Here is an 18,032-nt window from a genome sequence, read left to right as displayed (position 1 = left end):
TGACCACTGGTCTTGCTAGCAAGGGATGATGGGAGTTGTAGTCCAAAAACAGCTGGAGGCCCAAGGTTGGGGAACACTGGTTTAGACCACAGCACCACCCACGTCCCTCTCAGCACCCTTCATTCCAGGATTCTTTTTTGGGGGGATGCATCTAGGCCCAGAAAGCAAAATGGCCTTATTGAGTTGTGCGTTTCAGTTTCTCTCTCACCTCTTTTTCTCCGGGCTTCTTATAAAACAAGCAGGGGCTGGTGTTGTTAAATAAAAGATCTAGTTTTAGCTTACTCCTGGGTCTGTTTTCCATGTGATGAGACAAAAGCCTGCTCTGCAGGAGGAGGGTACTTTTGCTCCCTGTCAGCTACAGAAAGCTTTCCATTTCAAGCGTCCCAGCCTGGGGTATTTTAAAGAAGCTGGCAGCGTATGACAGAGTTGGAAGGCTTCACCCCCTGCACAAACTAGGTGAATATGAAAGCGACTTTGGTTTCAAGGCTACTTACCAAAATGCAGTCCACCTTAGATTGTACAGTTTTGCTGGAGAGTGAAGGAAAAAGAAAACACAAAGTTAATATTCACCGTCATTATTTCTGCAGGTTTATTTAAAGATTTATAGCAGCACAACCTTTGTCAATAAGCAAGAACCCAAACGCTGCATTTTACCTCATTTAGCGGCCAACCAATCTGCATGGCATCTCAAGACTTAACAGAAAAACTGCTCCTGATATAGACGCAACCAAACACCACTCTTTCCCTGGCAAATGTTAAGAGCTAATGCCAGGAGGTACTGAACACCTGTTAACCCAGCACCAGAGAAGTCCCACGATTCAGAAATAGGATCCACGTGTTTTCCCATCTGGAGGTGGCAGCAACAACCGCTGCAGGAACCTGGCGCTTGCTGGCCGGCTTGCATTACAAACCACACAAAGTTACACAATATGGCTTTCAGAGCCAAGCTCTGCTGCTCAAAAGGCAGACTATAATATCAAGTCTTCCTCGGTCATTGCCTGTCCTCTTCGGCACCCAGCAGACCCTTCCTCCTGCTTCCAAGTTTCTCTACCACAGGCTTGCTTTCTGCCCCCACTCCCCATTTTTCCAAAATTGCCTGTCTGTGAGCAGCCCACTTGCGCCTTGGAAAGCCTTGCCACAATGCCTACTTATTCCTATTAATATTCCTAAATTTATTCCCTGCCCTTCACCAGCGGGTCCCAGGGCAGGTTACAACAATGGAAAATTAAAAATGGTTAAAACATGTTACGTGCACAAGAATAGGGCGGGCCCTGAAAACACACAGCTTAAGTGACACAGGTGTAACATCCGTATAGTGAGGAAGCCAGGTGCATCTCTGTGGGGAGCTCCAAAACTTAGGGGCTGCCAAAGAGAATGTCCTCCCTTGGGGATCCCCCCCAAACTTCTGAGAGAGGCGGTACGACCAACCAGGCCCCTCTTAACCCCTGAGACGGTCTGTAGGGAAGGAGGTGGCCTTTAAGATATTTGGGGCCTGTGTCATTTGGGGCTTTGAACGGTAACATGAGCACCTTGAATTGGACCGAGAAACACACTGGAAGTCGAGGCCTCCTGCTTTGCCACTTCTTTCCCACCTGATAACGTGCCTCTCAAAAGCCCAACTTTCCTGTCAAATCTCTGGCCTCTTTAATCCTAAAAGCTTCGCATTCAGACAGGAAAGCAGGGAGGGTGGGGTGAGCTGGCTCTCCTGTAGAAGAAGAAGAGTTTGGATTTGATATCCCGCTTTATCACTACCCGGAGGAGTCTCAAAGCGGCTAACATTCTCCTTTCCCTTCCTTCCCCACAACAAACACTCTGTGAGGTGAGTGAGGCTGAGAGACTTCAGAGAAATGTGACTGGCCCAAGGTCACCCAGCAGCTGCATGTGGAGGAGCGGGGAAGCAAACCCAGTTCACCAGATTACGAGTCCACTGCTCTTAACCACTACACCACACTGGCTCTCCAGTGTACAGGTTTATTACACAATGTTGTCCCTTCTCCTCTGCCTGTGTACACCTTCCTCAGCCTCCACAATGTTTTGGATCCCAACCCTCCACCGTCAATCCTGCCCATTGGCTTTGCTGGCTAATTGGTAAGAGCTGTGGTCCCTAACATCTGGAGGGCACCACGTTGGGGAAGTGGCTGCTTTAGGCGTTTAATACAACATCTAGGTGGTCATCAGTCAATCAGTCTCAGCCGACTTCCTCATGAAACCAGGCTGCTGCTTCCAATCCCGAGTTTAATTTCCAGGGATCCAAAACACACCACACACCACGGGTGGGGGGAGATCCTTTTCCCCACCTCAATCACAAGAAGTGTTTTGTTGGATCACAAAGTCGAAGCCTCCTGCACCCTATTTCCCAGAGAGACCGGTCAAGGGTTCTTACCTTACAACCATGATTTATCCACCAACCCTGCTGTGAATTCACCATCCTAATCCTGTAATTCCATAAATTATTTAGATGGACAATTTATATTACACATACAATTAAACAAAACTCTTTATATATAGTCTCCCCAAGTTGGCTGCTGGTTAATTTCACTGTGTGGACTCAGGGGGTTCTAGCACTAGGCAGGGGGGAGAGGAGGAAAACTCCCCCCCCCCAAAAAAAACATTTCATGAAACCCTATCAAGTCACCCCTGTCCAGTTTGCTTTTTAAATGGAAATGTGTCGAGGGTGCCACAGACAGAAGCAGCCTCCATGCCCAGGCTGCTGTGAAGGAAGGAACTGTCTTGGACAACACTGATTACTGAAGGTCTGCCTGCTTCTTCTGAGCGAAGTTGCATGGAAGTTGCATGGCTGTTCCTGCTCGGGAGAAAACAGCAAGCACCCAAACACAGAGAGACCAAAGGGGGGGGGGGCGTGTTCCCCCAGTGGGTTAAACCAGCTGTCTGCTGCCTCAAAGCTGCCCATCCATCTGTCCATTTGGTGCCTAACCTATTTCTCTCATGGGCAGCAGAGCAGCTGGTGAGAAGGAAGCGGAGCCCCTACTCTGCCCAGGGACTCGGCCATGACCTTTACTGATGAGCAAGCATCAGATCACCACATGGACAGATGCATCAGCTGGGGGGTGGGGGAGAGAAGGCAGCAAGATCCAGCATGGGGATAGGGGTGGCACACGGCTGGCATGTGGGTCATTCTCCAAGGGGCAAGAGAAGGCCTCCACGCCACACACTCAGTAACAAACAGGGGGCAGCAGCTGAGCAATCATGCAAAGAACATGCAATCGACACACGGCTTGAGAGGGGGCTCTTTCATCAGGCGACCACAGCCTTCCGCAAGCACATGTACTGGACCACCACTGCCATCTGGGAGTTGCCAGGCTGGGGGAGGCTGGGCTACTTTGATCCAGGCGCCAACTTGCCATGCACCTCTTATCAATTCCACTTGCAATATCAGATTCAGGGATGTGACAATACCATGCTGTCCTGAACTGTGCCGGAGGTGCAAAGGAAACTGCAGCAGAAACATTTCTAACGCCTGCTATTCCCTGATAAACCTTCAATGGAGCTCCACAGAACTTTGATTATCCCCTTCAAGGAGCGTGAACTGCAGAAAGGGAGAGGAGTGGTCATGACTGTGATGCCACAAAGGGTTTAATCTTCCGTGGCATCTCTAGGTAGGTAGGTAGGTAGATATGGATGGATGGATGGATGTCAGGGGATGTTCATCATCTGAAACCCTAGAGAGCCACTACTGCCTGTCAGTGTGAACAATACAAAGCTAAACAGATAAATGGCCTGACTCAGGGCTCACCGACACTTTTCTAGTCATGGGTCCTAGAGGTTTTAGTATTGTCCCACCGCTTTCCCTGGGAAAACCCGCTGTTTACTGCTGAATCATCAAACATCAATCGGGTGCCCTGGCTGGGCCTTGTTTTGGTCCTAGTGGTGGCCCTGCTGGACACGAAGCACTACTGGGACTCGGAAGTGGCCTGGTGGCAGGCACCAGCTGAGGGAGCCTCGCAGGGTGGACAGAGAAAGCTTTGTGAGGGTAGCTTCAGGGGCAGAGGCACCTGAGTGGAGGGATGCTGGAAGATGGGAGTTGCTTAGCGGGCAGTGAGCAGGGTCAGTGCTGGTCTCATGAGGTTGAGAAGTTGGCAGGCAAAAAGGCATTTCGGAGGTGTCAGGAGCAGGAGATTTGGGGAGGCTTTTGGTTTGGTTACGCATGAAACCCAGAAGTGGGGGGAGAGACTCAACCAAGTCCCACAGCACCTCCAGCTTGTGAGGAGACCCTCCCCGGAGCCCAAGGAGGACGTCCCCTTTGAGCTCCAGGGAGGGTCTCCTTGCGAGCGGGAGGCGCAGCGGGGTGCACCCCACTTAAACATATATCACTTTGTGCACAAGGGGCCAGAACGTAACTCCCACATAAGTGGGGAGTCTCCTGTACTGTAATTTAATTCATACCAGGAAATGGAGGGAGAGAGCTGGAGAGGCCTTGTGGCTCAAGAGGAAACCCTCCCTGCAGCCCGAAGAGGACTTCAGTGAGAGCGGAGAGGAGACTGGAGGCGCAGCAGGGCTTTGCTTTCTGCACGTCCTCCAGCCTCCTGCTGGCCCCACAGCTTCAGTTCCAGTTGTGGATATTTTTGGTACAGTATTTTTGATCTGGATTGGAGAGAGAGTGGGAGAGAGGGCATTGAAAGTGTGTTTACATGTTTTCCACTTATGCACCGGAACATAACCCCCATGTAAGTGGGGAGCCGCCTGTAACGAAGGCAACCAGAGGACTCCTCAAAGGAGGAAGCCACTGCAAAAAAGGCCCCAAATCAAACAACAACAACCACCATCATCCATTTCTGGAGGGGAAGAGGTCAAAGCAGCCAAACACAACTGTAATTTGCTTTGATGGGGTGCAAAGGGAAAGGGAGCTGACCTTCACCCTCAACTATATAAGTAGAACAAGTCACCAACCAACCAACCAACCAACCAGCAGGGGCTACTGAAAATAAGGTGTCAATTAATCACTTCTCTCTTTCATGCACACACACACACACACACACACACACAATTCCACAGAAATAATAATAAAAGAAACAATAAAAATACGAAATCAGCACAGGTATTTAATGTGATGGTGTGCTGTCTACCATCTTCAGTCACAAACCCACAGATACACCATGGACCACCTGAACGAGGCTTGCGGATCAGAGTTTGGGAACCCATGGTTTAGAGAAATTCACCGAGGACAATAAGGCTCTCAATGGCTGCAAGCCATTATGGCCATGTTCTGCCTCCATAGTCAAAGGCAGTAAATGCCTCTGAATACTTTGAATACTGGAGAAAAGGGGGTCGGAGAGGGTTCATGCGCCCATGTCCTACCTATTGGCTTCCCTTTGGGGGCATCTGGTTGGCCACTGTGAGAAAAGGATGCTAAGACTAGATCAGGGCTAGGCAAGCTAAGTAAGGCCCGTGGGCCGGATGTGGCCCAATTGCCTTCTCAATCCAGCCCATGGAAGGTCTGGGAATCAGAATGTTTTTACATGAGTAGAATGTGTGCTTTTATTTAAAATGCATCTCTGGGTTATTTGTGGGGCCTGCCTGCTGTTTTTACATGAGTAGGATGTGTTCTTTATTTATTTAAAATGCATCTCTGGGTTATTTGTGGGGCATAGGAATTCGTTCATTTCCCCCCCCAAAAAAAAAAAAATATAGTCCGGCCCATCACATGGTCTGAGGGACGGTGGACCGGCACATGGCTGAAAAAGGTTGCTGACCCCTGGACTAGATGAACCCCCTTTGGGTTGATCCGGCACCCAGGCTCTTCTTACGTTCTTTAAACACACACACACACACACACACACACACACACACACACTGTATGCCATATAATATATTAAGTCAACAGAGGCTGCCTCTACTCAGTATCAACAGCTTAATGTTTCCCTGCACAACAGGAGCCAAGCAGAATGCATTGACAACACAGCACATTCCTGGCAGCGTGGATTACAATACTCTGCAAACAAGGAGCTCACCAGGTTGCAGCAGCATCAGTGAGGAAGGAGAAGAAAAGACAGTGAAGGGAGGGGCAGAGCAGAAGAAGGCATGAGGGGCTATTTAGGTGAACTTCTCCAGCAGCAGCACGCCCACTCCTTGCTGCTAGGGAGAGAGGACCTTCCTTCTTCTGGCCCAGCAATAATTGCTTGAGGAAGCACAATAAGGTGCAACTTTTCTACTCCTACAACCATCTACGTAAAATAAAACAATGAATACCTCATGAGAAACTCTGAGTCAAAGACACTGTCTTGCCCAAAATCAACAATTCATAGATCTTTTTAGATTCGAACTCCCATCTCCAAGCTTTGACTTTTAGTGAACTGAAAGTTGTTTTGCAAAAGCTTAACTGTCCAGGGCAGCCAGAAAATGCATCCATGTAACTGGAATTTGAGGGGTTTGGTTTAAAAAACAAAACAAAACAGGAACCCATCAAGCAGATAATATCTTGCTTGCGATTAACAAAGGTCATTACTTAAACAAAGGCTCCTGAAGAACCTACAATTGTTTCCCCAGCACCACCAGCAAGTGATAAAAGCATCAACGTCATGTTCTCTTCAACTTACGTGAAGGCAGAAAAAATGTCACTTGCAAGTAACAAGAGGCTGGTCATCCTCAAAACTCAGGCTGCTACTGTGAAACCCCTGAGCTCCGCCTGGAGGAGCAGTCTCCGCTCCTCCAGATGCAGCTGCTGGGTGACCTTGGGCTAGTCACACTTCTTTGAAGTCTCTCAGCCCCACTCACCTCACAGGGTGTCTGTTGTGGGGGAGGAAGGGAAAGGAGAATGTTAGCCGCTTTGAGACTCCTTAAAGGGAGTGAAAGGCGGGATATCAAATCCAAACTCTTCTTCTTCTTCTTCTTCTGCCATGAAGGAGTTCAAACTGGGACAACTCCACCACCTCTTATAAATGAGCCAAAGCAAAATCCAACCTAGTTATCCTCTGTCTGTTGACTTTCTCTGTTCTCAATTCAACATCGTGGCTCCTCCAGTTGGGCTTTATTTGGTCTTGCTTTGTTGCTTGCAAAAGATGTAAGCATCTCTCACTGGTCCAATGTGACAAAGTTTGGTGTCATAAAGAGCAGGGAGCACCAGTTCCTCCATCACTACTCCCACCTCTGCTCCTCTGCCTGTATCTTGATTCTCAAACCCCACCACCACCACCTTCTGCTTCATGCTACTGTTTGGAGATACACACGGAAGTCCTGTTCAGACATCAATGCTAAATCACAGCCAAGCACGACAGGAGCAAGCCTAGGTGAGCATCAGGCTCCTCTTTGCCACAGCCACAAGGGCAGGTTTGGAAGCTTTTGCTTCCAGTTCAGATGGACTGCAGCTTGTCATTTTGTCCAACACGATAAAACTGGTATCAAGTGTCTCATTTAAAAAACATTTTTAAAAAACACACAACCCAACAACAATAGGTGCTTAAAAGCCTAAATGACCTAGGCCCCAAATATCTGAAAGACCTTCTCCATCCCTACAGATCCTCTTTGGTGTGAAGAGCAGAGGGGCTGTGGGGGCTCTTTTGGTAGTTTCATCACCTTCAGAAGTGCAAGGAATGATGGAGTAAATTTATGGTTTATATAAGTGAGAATTGTACAAATATGAAAACGTTGGCAGGATTGAAATAATTCTCATGTCATGGTATAATTTATAATTAAAGAATCTGTAAACTATAGAATGGAATAGGAAAACTGGTGGAAGGGAAGGACGGAAGCTAATGGATCTATGCAACACAAAGTAGGATACATGTAACAAGATGTAATGTTTTGGTGGTGGGTGTTGGTTGGTGATTGTAAATTTCAATAAAAATAATATTTTTTAAAAAAAGAAGTCCAAGGAATGGTAGCCAGGAAGAGACATTCTATGTGGCAGCCCTTAGATTGTGGCTCTCGCTCCACACAGAGGTGCATCTGAGCATCTTCATTGCATAGCTTTTGGCATACGCTGAAGACAGACCTCTGTGCCACGGGCTTTGACAGGTAAGCGTTTTGTTGTTATTTGTGGGACGCACCTCTTTGGATGAATCTACACTGTTCTGTTGGAACAGCTTTGGTTTTACTTGTCTTTATAGCTGTATACTGCTATAAAAATATATATAAACTGCTTTTATACTGCTGTTACTCACCCTAGGTCCTTGTGGTGAAGGGCAGGTAACAAATCAAGTAAATAGATAATAATATTACCCAAAATGTGCCCATTCTAACAAAGCAGCAAACTGCAAACAAGCAAAACCAGAAGTGAAAGCTTTTCTAGACTTATCACAGCCACGCTGAAGGAGGGGGAAAGGAGTGAACCACAGACTTATTTATGCTCGTCCACATCACACCAGGCCCTGGGTTTCTTGTGGTGTGCAAACAGGGCCACGGAAGCAGCAAACTGGCATGTAGGAAGAGTTGAAAAAAGGGTTTCAACTCATACAAATCTTGTTTTTTGAAGTTTGTGAAGCTGAGCATCAGTTCAAAAGTTTGCCTCAGTCTTAGTCCGCCTAGTGCTCTCCAGATATTATGGGCTGCAACTCCCATCAGCCCCAGTGAGCAATGACACAGGACGCTGAAGCTAAAGGGAGACTAGTCCAAAAAAATCTGGAAAGCACCAGATTTTTGGGTGGGGGGCGGGGACTGGCTTACAATCTGAAGTTATGATCTCTCAGACATTTGGTTCTTAGTATCATGCACGATGATACTGTATGAATGAGGCTGTCATCAAAACTTGACAAAATACCCACATTTACTGCTAGTTCATAATATTATGACCGGGGGGGGGGGGGGGACAGCTGCCTCCCCTAAATCAATAAATTGCCTTCTAAATCCGGCCCGTGGACGGTCTGGGACAGTGGACCGGCCCCCTGCTGAAAAAGTTTGCTGACCCCTGAGGAATAAATGCAGTACAGTAATGTTCACACTTCAAGGTTTTTCCACAAGAAATATGAATGTATTCTAATTCTGTGTAATAATTTTGAATAAAGTACTATTTACATCTGAATGTAACCTTCCTTGTTGTTCAATACAGACAGCTTTTCTAAGTATGTGCTTAGCTAACGTGTACATTTACTCACAAGTAAGTTCTGCCAAGTTCAATGGGGCTTACTCCCAAGAAAACATGCATTGCGCTGCAGAGGGCCAGCGCTACAAGATGCTGCATCCCGACATTAGGACGGTGCTTGTGGTGTCTGCTCAAATAAAAACTAAAGGATTTATATTTCCAAAATTCATCAGGGACTCGATTTTGTCAACTTTTACTTCGAGAGCATGACAATATAATAAATAAATAAAAGACCATTTCTAAACTGCGTTATATAAAAACCTCCAATAAAAGGGGAATTTGCCTCTTCAAAAGGTGTCTGAAGCATGTAATTGATGGTGAAAATGCCCTTTAATGGGACACTGCCATAGAATATTTCAGGGGCAGCATTTTTTTGAATCAGATCACCTTCTCTCAGTGTCCCAGGGTTGTTGTGAGAATAAAATGGGGGGGGGGGGGTTAGAACTATATACAGGCAATGGCTATTTTACACTTGTTCAATGCACGCATGTCGTGCAAGTGCGCATCGCTGCAACCTAGAAGTGGCCAGAAAAGGGGACAGAACAGGGTTTGCTTACACGTGCTCTGCCAACATGGGGCGGGGGCCACGCAAATCAGGGGTTGCTGACTGAAGACAATGAAAATCGTTCATGAGCCGAGCGTTCACATAATGAGATGATGATTTCCATTTATTCCTATGGGGAAATTTCTAATGCATTCCCAGACACAGAATTTTGACCCCCAAAAGCTGAAACAAAAAACAGGAAAACTGCTCTGATTTGTCGGATCATTCTCCCTCCTTTCCTCTGCCAACCAACAGAAGGCAAACAAGGAAGTATAAAAAAATGCTCTCTGTTTGGAATATGTGGTGTGAATAGCGAGGTTTAGACGCTAAATCCTCATGTTTGGATAAGTGAATTTTCGCACCGCAAATGTTCGTTAAGCAGGACCTGCATGTACACAACCTTGAACTCAGAGGAAAAATTGGGTATAAATGAATTAAAATAAATTATAACTATGGCTACCTCCTCCTCCTGCAATTATGCCCGAGACTCCATGAAACATTTTAAAATGCTGTTGTTGTTTAGGTGCCTTGTCTCCCTCCACAATAAACATCTATCCTGAGCTGAAACAAACCCCTCCCCCATACAAATGTGACTACCATTACTCAAGCAAGGCGGAAGGGATTAACAACAAAAGTTAAATGACAGGTAACCATACACAAAGCTTTTTTTGCAGTCCTGCCTCCTGGCTCAGTCCACTTACTTCAGTGAATGTCTGAAAGGATCGGCAGATCCAGCAACTGTTTTATTTCTTTAAAACTAGGATCTATCATTGTAGGAACCACACAGTTTCCAGTTGTGCATGATACCAGCTGGAAGTTGCTTGGAAAGTGAGGTTGGCTTCCTCTACCCTCCAAATATTTTCTGGCTAACTCACCACCTGGAGGAAGGGCACACCCAGTTCCTTATGTATCCCTAAGGCACAAATACATCATCTACGCCCAAATTTGCTATCAAAAGCAACCTGTGTGTGTTGATGTGTTAGAGGAGGCAATAGGAGACAATACATAAACACAGGCAGATATTCTCTCTCTCTCTCTTCACACACACACACACCCCCCACAGGTACCTAGTAGTTCACTGATGAACAATGGTATGTGAAACAATCAGAAACCAGACTGTTAAGGTGCTCTGGCTGCAGGAGGCAGCAGATCAAGCCAGCTTTGCATGAAAGTGATTTTTTAAAGCGGTGTTAGAAACTGAAGATACATAAGCCAGGTGCCAAATGGCTCCTTAAACCAAGGTTACAGTCGCCAAAATGGAATGTCAAGTTGTCTTATTTTTCAATGATGGACTGACTGTGATTATCAGTTAAACATCTGGCTAGTTCAGTTGACAACCTTGAGCTAGGTTAAGAACTTTGAGAACTAAAAGAAGAAAAGTCACTTTATCCAGGGATAGTCCACATACATATTGGCCTATTCCTACCTTTTTTTCCCCTTAATATTGACACGGGCCATTCGTAATGTTAAGAATATTCTTCACAACTGTGAGCAGGGCAGTGGGGTGGGGTAAGTGAAGACAGGCTACAACAATTTATAATGTTATTCACTGCTCCTGCTGAGGCTGAACAGAAAAAAAGCATGTTGGTTCCTGAAATTCATCCTGACTGTGCAAATAAAATATAACTGATAGAATTCTACAAAATGTGGTATTAGTGTGTGAAAACAGTCAAGATCCACAGGCATGCACCTCCAGATGGAGATGTCAGGCGCCATCCCGGCACCCAGACATCTTCACTTGGTCGCAGGTGGCCAATAATCAGGCACAAATTGCGCCTGGTGCCTGGCTAATTCCAAACACTGTCTTTAAGCAATTTGGGTGAAAAGAAAATACAAAGAATGACAAGCTCCACTGGAAGTTCTCAAAAGACAGCAAAGTGGACAACTGTCTTGTAAGACATTTAGTTGCCCAAAGCAGGGGACTGGGGAACAATAGCACCTCAACACACACACAAGCTAATTAAAATGGGTAAAAATCAAATCCACCTGGCTAAGTTCTATTGAAATGAACAGGGGCTGGGCCATGCCAGCATCACTTTACATTTCTAGCATTATCCTTATGGGACGTCTGCTGGGGGAAAACACTAGACTGCATCCTTAATGGGACTTGCAATCCACTGCCTTGATAGCGTAAGTTCTGTTGAAGATGCTTTAATTACAAGGTCTTGGGGCAAGTAGGTTGGGCACTTGGCCCACTCTGATTCACTGAGGAACTATGACTTTTGCAACCCTTTCTTTGGGATAGCCAAATGGCCTCAAAAACTGGATAAAAAACTGGGGTTGTGTTTATCCATTGGGTCCTCTTCAATGAAAGCTGCTGTTCTTGGAGACCAAAATTCTACAGACAACAGATACGACATCAGAACGGCACATCAGAAAGTGTGGAAGGCAAAGAACTTTGGGAATATGTGCAAGCCGCTTGTTGGATCAACGTCTTAGCTGGCATTTTGTTTACGTATGCCCCATGTAGCTGCTGTTGCGCCCTGTAACCTTTTGCCTGCCTAAGCACCACTCTGATTTGGCATTAAAGCCTTTGGCAGAAACAGGGTTTAGATTTTTGATTTCTTTGTGTTGCAGTGAGGGTCATGTCAAAAGGGGCTAGTGAGGATGCCATTCAAGCTGTACCAAAGCTGAGCCAAACTACAACAACTTCACTAACTTCTGACAGGACCCTGATCGATTGGGATTATCGTCTGGGCAGCCCAATATATGTGTGGTTGCTCTAAAGAACATTCAGAAGCTCTGCCTGGTTCAGGATACAGAAGCATGCAGAGACAAGAGCACATCTGCCCCTTTCTGTCACATGGTGGGTCCCAGTTGACTTCTAGCCCTGGGTAGCACCCAAAACACCTGTCTCCAGCTTACTTGGAAAGAAAGGCCTTGGCCTCATTTCTGTGACTTTCTCACGGAAGAATGATGGGAAGTGGCACCAAGAATGAGACTGTCTCCTTCCCCCCATGTGAGGAAATATCAAAACGGGGGACAGGGTTTCACTCTCACACACCAACATGTAAATGTGTGAGGCACTGCTTGGCAGATGGTCACAGGGGTTGCATTAACTGGCAACCATGTGAAAGTTGTTGCACCAGCCTTCCCTGAACCTGGCCTGGCACTCTGCAGATGTTTGGGACTACAGCTTCTGTAAGTCCCAGCCAGCATGACCGCACGTTACCGGGGCTGACAGCACTGCTGTGTTGGCTGTGGCTGATAGGAGCTGTAGTGCAACACATCTGCAGGGCACCAGGTTGACCGGCTGGATCTGGCCAAAGGGGGCCCCCTCCAGTCCAGCATCTTGGTCTCACAGTGGCCAACCAGATGCCCTAACGAGGCAAGCCCACCAGCAATAGCACTCACAAGTGGAACACACTTTAGCAGCCTTAATGAAACTGCAGACTGACTCTCAAAAGTCTGGAGCATCAGAGATGTGTGTCGACAGTCTCTTTGTCAAATACACCCTCCACAAACACACAGTGGGCCATACAATGCTCACTCCGCCCTATTTTTTTCTTTTTACCTTTTTTTTTCTTCACTCCACCCTAAATTAACCAAAATCCCATATTCACAAGCAGTTGAGCTGAACAAAGATCTACCTCCCTTTTGATGTTTAAGTGTCTGGACACAAAAGCGATTAGCATAAAAGCTTTAATGAATCTAAAATAAAAACAGAAACACAGAGATTAAATCCCCAAAGTGCAGCAAAGGCTGGGGCAATTTGCAACCCTGCCCTAAGTGACACTAATCAGGGTTGTCTGGGCGCTGCTGCTCAGGCCTGGTCTTTTTGTCTAGACTTGTAATCCATGAAGGAGAAAAGGGGAAATAAAGAGCTCAGAGATCAGCTTGGGCCTTTTCATCAGTACTGTAAGAGGGGAAAACCAGTTCATGGCCAGAAAAACAAAACAAAAACAGCATTGGTATGTAGCTCACTGATGCCTGTGTTGCATTTCGATTATTGTATATATAAACACACATACGCCTCAATTGGACAACGAAGCAGACACCATTTCATCATATCCATTTCAGATGGGCAGAAAAGAATAATCCTGACAGGATTAGAAGATACCAAATCATTTTAATTTTTACACAATACTTAATCAGCTGCAAGAAAAGAGCCAATTGTTAACGGCTGCAACCCATTTAAAACTTACTAATTTTATTTATTTATTAAATTTGCATACATCCTTCATCCAAAGATCACAGTCCAGTTCACAACAGAAAAATACAAAATGAGAACACAAAAGACATAATAAAACAAAAACAAATCTGTAACCCTCCCCCCAAACACAATTTAAAGGCCATGGAATGCTGATCAGCCTGTGGCCGGGTTATAGAGAAACGTTTTTGCCTGGTGCCTAAAGATATGTAATGAAGGTGCCAGGTAAGTCTCCCTAGGGAAAGCATTCCACAAACAGGGAGCCAGCGCAGAAAAAGCGACCTCTTGTGGAGGTGGCACACAAAGAATGGCCTCAGGTGATCATCACAGGGTCCAGGTTGGTTCATATGGGGAGAGGTCCTTGAGGTACTGCAGTCCTGAGCCAATTAAGGCTGCACAGCGGTACCTCTGGTTACGAACTTAATTCGTTCCGGAGGTCTGTTCTTAAGCTGAAACCGTTCTTATCCCGAGGTGCACTTTTGCTAATGGGGCCACCAGAGGCGCGCGATTTCCATTCGCACCCTGGGGCAAAGTTCGCAACCAGAAGCAGCTACTTCCGGGTTAGCAGAGTTCGTAACCTGAAGCGTCCGTAACCAGAGGCACCACTGTATAGGTCAAAACCAGCACTTTCAATTGGGCTTGAAAACTAACTGGCAGCCAGTGCTGTAGGGCCAAGATGAGTGTAATAATATGCCCAAACCATCTTGCCCCTGACCACTTAATTCTGCATCAGCTGAAGTTTCCAAACCATCTTCAGAAGCAGCCCTGCATATGACATGTTGCAGAAATCTAATCTAGAGGTTACCAGAGCATAGGCAACATAACTTAAGCTATCCATGCCAGAGAGGGGTACAGCTTGGCCACCAGCCAAAGCTGATGGAAGCCTGTCTGTGCCACTGAGGCCACCTGAGCCACAAGTTACTGCAAAGGATCTAGAAGCACTCCCAAAGTTATGTATATGTTCCTTCAGAGGGAGGGTAACCCCAAAGTGTTAGAAACTCAGATATATAAGCTAGGTGCCAAATGGCTCCTTAAACCGAAGTTGCTGTCACCAAAACCTGCTTACCTGCTTAAGAAAGCTGGAGGGGCCAGTCAGATGGAGAAGTCAGTCACCAGCCTAGCATCCAGAGATCTCCACCTGGTCGCAACTGGACCCACGGCAGTCACAAAAAGCGCCTGGCAAATTTTGAACCTTGGGTGCCTTTCACACGTGTCGGACCACAACTCCCATCAACCTTAGTCAGCATGGCTGCATTATGATGCTGGGGCAATGCAAGTTGTACTCCAGAACATTTGCCAGGGCTGATGGGAATTACAATCTAAAACATCTGGAGGGCACCAGGCTGACAAAGGCCATGAAATGTTAAATCTAAGATATAGTACCAACAGCAGAAGCCAGATAACAGATGATAACAACAATGCAGATCTAAAAAACACTCCCCCCGCCCAAAAAATAAGAAAAAATTATGGAAACTCTGTAAATAATTATGTCTTCAGCTCACACCAGAAAGACTGTAAGGCATTCCACAACTGGGGCACCAACACCAAAAACATCACCCACCACAACTCATTTGGCAGGGCACTTGGAGAAAGACCTCTGAGTGTGATCCTAGGGCCAAGGTAGACACATGGGACAGACACAATCTGTAGTTTTTTAAAAGTTTAGCTGTGAGCTGCTTTGAGCAAGTAATCTGGCCTCTGATTCACTCTTGCGCCCAGTTGAGCGTTCTGGTTTTCACGTAAAGGGACAGGGCTTGGGACCTCAGCGCCTAACAGACTGCCTTCTCTCATTTGTACCTGTTCATACCTTGAGGCAACCTTTGTCAGCTTGGTTCAATCCATAGGTGTCAGACTATAACTCCCATTAGGCCAGCATCTGCAGGATGGTGTTGAGGGTGATGGGCATTGTAGTGGAAAAGCATCTGGAGGGCACCAGGTTGGGAAAACCTGCCCCAAGGTCACCTGCAGAGGCCCTTTGCCATGCGCCTAGAGAACCGGTTCTACAAGTGCCTCATAATATAACAAATATCGCCTGTCGAACTCATTTTAATTTCCAGTATAAATTCTGTTGTGGCTAAAGCAAGAGACAATATTGCTGGCCAAGGCCGCAACCGACCAAATGCACTGTGGTCCTTACAGACTTGTTATCATCTCCAAGTCTCCATTTTAGTAACTGCTATATATCGCTGTACCCTTTAAAAGTGACAATGGGGAGAGCAGGTTTAATTAGTAATCAACTAAAGGATTATTTGATCAATCGGTGGCGGAGGGGGAATTAGTGAGGTAAACTTTTAGCTGTTGGGAATGCAAATTAAAGGGGAGGCACATTTTGGCACTAGTGCGCCCACTGCAATAGAGAGATGAAAAGGTGAGCTATCCTTCTATCACCAAACAGAAGCTCTTTTTTCAATTTTGTAAGCTACTTTAATTATCTTAAAATAGCAGCTATACTTTTAATTGCAAACCACTAAAAGGCAAATGAATTGTCATTAAAAAGCTACTTTAAGAGAGTGACAATTCTAATAATTCATTGAAACAAACGTACATATATATTGATATATAACATTTTATTATTATCATTATTTTTGTAACCTCACCTTTCCTCCAGGAAAACATAAAAGGCTCTACCCATCTCCATTTCCCCCCCCCTCGACGCAATTTCTCCTCTGAGGTAGTTTAGGCCAAGAGACAGTGGTTGAACTAGAAGCTTTGTGGCTGTGTGGGATTTGAACTTGGGTCCCTCCCCTAGTGCTCACCTGGAGGTGTGCTGCACTTTTAGGCACAGGCAGTGATCCTTCCACACAGGGGTTCTGCTCCTGGCCGCCACACACACCGGCAAAGTGTATATAAGTGCCCCCCACCCTGTTACATCCCATTCTGCCCCGCCCCCATTCTGCCTTCTTTTGGGTTCAAAAAGAGCTGTGCGTCAGCGATCACATGTCAATTGGATGTGTCTAAAATGGCTGCCACCTGTACTTGTTGACAATGGAGTGTGCATCCAAGGGCGAAGTCAGTAGCCCCAACGTGACCCCCCTAGGGCGCAAGCCTGGGCAGTGTATCTGGAGGTCCTGGACTGCCCAGACGACAAGACCCCCCTCTCGACCTCGCTGATGTGGCTCAAAGGGAAGCAGAGCAAGACATTTGGCACCAGCTGGGCTGCTCTTGCCCGAAGGAGGCATACAGGGCACCATCCAACCATCTTAGGGACCCCACTCCAGTTTTGTGTAGGGTTTACTCCTTAGTCTTTTCTTCACGCAAAGGTACCCCTCAGGTCGTGGAGGTTTAAGATCAAAGTTTTTCTTCTCCTAGATGGGCTACCTTCCCAGGTTGACAAGCCCCATCTGCCCCCTCTACAACGTGTGAAGAAACCGCCTTCTTGACCCACCAACAGTGAAATCCTATGTATGTTTATTTAGAATTTCAAAAAGCCTTTCAAATGGAGGTCTTAATCTCAATTGGTACCTGTACTGGATTTTAATTGATTTTATGTATGTGTGGTTCTTTAAAACTATTTGAATATAAATTTTTAAACTGTTTGCATCTATGCAATTATTTTAAGTTTTAATATATGTAGCAGATATACACACAAAATACTGTGTTATAAATTGCTCCAGGATGCCTCATAGAAGTGATTTATGAATTAAATAAATAAATACATAATAATAATAATAATAATAATAATAATAATAATAATAATAATTTATTTAGAATTAAGTCCCACTAAATTCAATGAGGCTTACTTCCTAGTAAGTGTGTTTTGGACTGCAGTCGAAGTCAGTCACATTAAATCCGACTTACGTTTCAGGAGTTAGCATACAGATTTTCAGATGCTCTTTTCAGTAATCCCAGCCAGAAAGACAAGGTTTCATTTTAAGCTTTATTGGTTAATGGAGAACACAGACCATTTGCCACCTTCCATACACAGCAATTTTTCTTACTTATTTATGGGATTTTTAGCCCACCCTACCCCAAACCTCAGGGCATTAGATCGGTGCAGTATTCCAGCGTGTAATGGAACTGCAAGTCTGAGCTATGCTCTACAAAATCCCTGGCTGAGCACATGGACTCCGGCAAAGAGTGAGAGAAGCCATTCAAGCTGAAGACTGTTTACTAGCAGTCCACTACAAAGCAACAGCAATGAAAACCAGCTCAGAGCACACACCATGGCACAATCTCCTGAGAGCACTGCACAAGATGCTTCTGAGCTGTTGTTTCACAGACACAAGGATACATGCAACAAGACGCTACTCTATACAATCCCAATTCCAATTCCTAGTTCTATTCCCAAAATCATGTGTATGAAT

General features: G+C 45.8%; 1 protein-coding gene across 2 annotated transcripts in view; it reads right to left on the bottom strand.

Moving 5' to 3' along the window:
• Positions 1 to 18,032, bottom strand: part of RFX7 (regulatory factor X7) — a 48,170-nt gene that overhangs the window by 26,981 nt on the left and 3,157 nt on the right. Inside the window, exons 1-2 of one of the 2 annotated variants that reach the window (XM_077919001.1) lie at positions 4,405 to 4,568; positions 495 to 528 (exon numbers count right to left, since the gene is read on the bottom strand). Coding sequence is in view for 1 of the 2 variants with exons in the window: in XM_028707161.2 (XP_028562994.2) it covers positions 495 to 528 (34 nt within the window). In the remaining variant the exon portion in view is untranslated. Of the gene's footprint in view, positions 1 to 494; positions 529 to 4,404; positions 4,569 to 18,032 lie in introns of those variants that run through there. The other variant, XM_028707161.2, reaches the window with a different exon arrangement.

Source organism: Podarcis muralis, chromosome 14 (assembly GCF_964188315.1).
Source record: "Podarcis muralis chromosome 14, rPodMur119.hap1.1, whole genome shotgun sequence".
In the NCBI taxonomy this organism is placed as follows: domain Eukaryota; kingdom Metazoa; phylum Chordata; class Lepidosauria; order Squamata; family Lacertidae; genus Podarcis; species Podarcis muralis.
This window is presented reverse-complemented; position numbering and strand designations above follow the sequence as displayed.